Source organism: Crocuta crocuta, unplaced genomic scaffold (assembly GCF_008692635.1).
Source record: "Crocuta crocuta isolate KB4526 unplaced genomic scaffold, BGI_CrCroc_1.0 scaffold27, whole genome shotgun sequence".
Taxonomy (NCBI): Eukaryota; Metazoa; Chordata; class Mammalia; order Carnivora; family Hyaenidae; genus Crocuta; species Crocuta crocuta.
In genome coordinates, this window is record NW_027532250.1 from 524,806 (window position 1) to 526,842 (window position 2,037).

The 2,037-nt window shown below is 54.9% G+C and overlaps 1 protein-coding gene across 1 annotated transcript in view; it reads left to right on the plus strand.

The window, feature by feature from the left end:
• The window catches only part of APCDD1L (APC down-regulated 1 like), a 10,648-nt gene that overhangs the window by 4,042 nt on the left and 4,569 nt on the right, over positions 1–2,037 (plus strand). The window contains 1 exon segment of the mRNA XM_077778317.1: positions 1–154. This exon segment is cut by the window's left edge and continues 10 nt beyond it. Within this exon segment, the coding sequence (XP_077634443.1) occupies positions 1–154 (154 nt within the window).

Here is a 2,037-nt window from a genome sequence, read left to right on the forward strand (position 1 = left end):
GAGCCTGGTCCGCACGCAGCGCCGCGTGCAGCTGCAGCCCCGGGCCGGGCCCCGGCTAGTGGACGAGCTCTACCTGGGTGACGTCCACACCGACCCCGTGGAAAGGCAGCACTACCGGCCCACGGGCTACCAGCGCCCGCTTCAGAGCGCCCTGGTGAGTCTGGGGCCCTGGAAAGGCGAGCTCTGGGCCCCAACCCGGCGGGCCCTCTATGGCCTGGGCCCTGCCTAGGACCCTCTCTGCACCCGCACTCTGGCCTGCGTGTCTCAGGACATTTGCACATGCTGTTCCCGCTGCCTGAGACATCTTTGCTCGGGTCTTTGCAGGGCTGGCTTTTTCCAAAAGAACTGCCTTTCAGCCTGGCTGTGTCTGATCCTCCTGGCATCCTTCTTGTGGGCCCCACGGGGTCCCCTTCTGCCGCTGCTGGCCATGTGGGCCTGGGCAGGTGTCTCTCAGTTCTCAGATCAGATGTGCCATCCAGCCCCCACTCTGCACATTTTTCCAGCACTCAGCTTGCCCTGGGCTGCACGGTTTACTTGTTAATCATCTCCCTCTCCTCTAGAAATAGACGTTCCGGGGGGCGGGGGAGGCTGCTCTCCTGTGTCGCTGCACGTGGCCCAGGGTCTGGCATACCGTCGGGGCCACTAAATGTTAGTGAGGGAACTAGGGAGAGGTCAGCCCTTCTCTAGGGCTCTGCTGGCCAGCCACACAGCCTGCGGACCTCCCTGTGGGCCTGGAGCCAGAGGTGTTCATACTAATGTCAGGGACAGAAGCGCTTGTCAGAATCTTCCTCAAGGTGCCATCTTGAGATGGCATCATCTGGGCGCCTTCTGAGAATGCAGCGTCAGGTTGGGTGGGGGTGGGGCGGGGCCCGGGATTCTGCATTTCTAACAGGCTCCCAGAGGTGCCTGTGGACTCCCGACTCCGGGCAGGAGGCTGCAAGTATAGAGGGAGCCACCCTGTGAGACGCGCTTCCCCCGCCCCAACCTCAATGTGAATTTCACTCGAGGTGCTTAACCTACATTTTAAATTAAGTGGTCACAAGCACACCGCCCCCGTTTGAGGAAGATCCCCGTAGCCCTTTCTGGCCTGCGAGCACACAGGCAGAAAGAATCCGAATTTCATTTGTATAATGTACTAGTCTTGGCACATAGCGCGGAGCCTGGCCAGCGTGGCGCGGAGGCTCGTGACTTCTCCAGTGGGGCTGCTGAAGCCTAAGGACCCCTCCTCCGAAAACTGTGGGCAGAAGCATAAAATAAAATACATAGAATTTAAACAGAAACCAGTTCTACTAAAACAGAGTAATTTGTAACCCAGGACTACTAAGAACATGCATCCTTTATCCTCCCTAACTGGGTGTGAACAGTGTTCCCAGTATCTGCAACACTGTTACTGGGAGACAGGCAGCAAAGCCGCAGCTCCCGGCTACAGAGGCTCGTTGCCAATGCCCACGGTTACAGAAAAGTTAACTTTTTTTTTTTAATCTTTTATTTATTTCTAGGAGAGAGAGAGAGAGAGAGAGAGAGAGAGAGAGCGTGNTAACTTTTATTAGGGTTTATTGGAAGCGAAGTCAAGGTAGGATGCCATGTTAAGAATGTCCATACTAGGTACCCAAGGAATATTTTTCAAAAGTGAGAACGCGGGTGCCTGGTTTTGGCTCAGGCCATGGTCTCACACTTCAAGAGATCGAGCCCCGTGTCAGGCTCTGTGCTGACAGCGCCGAACCTGCTTGAGATTCTCTCTCTCCCTCTCTCTCTCTGCCTCTCCCCTGCTCCTACCCTCTCCTTCTCTCTCTCTCTTTCTCTCTCAAAATAAACATTAAAAAAAAAAGTGAGAACAAATAGATTGGATGGATCAGTTCAGGAGTCCCCCTACCAAGTGCTCTTTGAGCTCTGAGGCAGTGCTCACATCATTCAGCATGTATTCAGTGCCTACTGTGTACTCAGCACTCAAGCAACTAAACCACATGGGCAATTTCTCATCTCTGGGAGCAACTGCTTGCCGAAGTACCCCAAAGGAGGGCACTAGGGATGATCCCA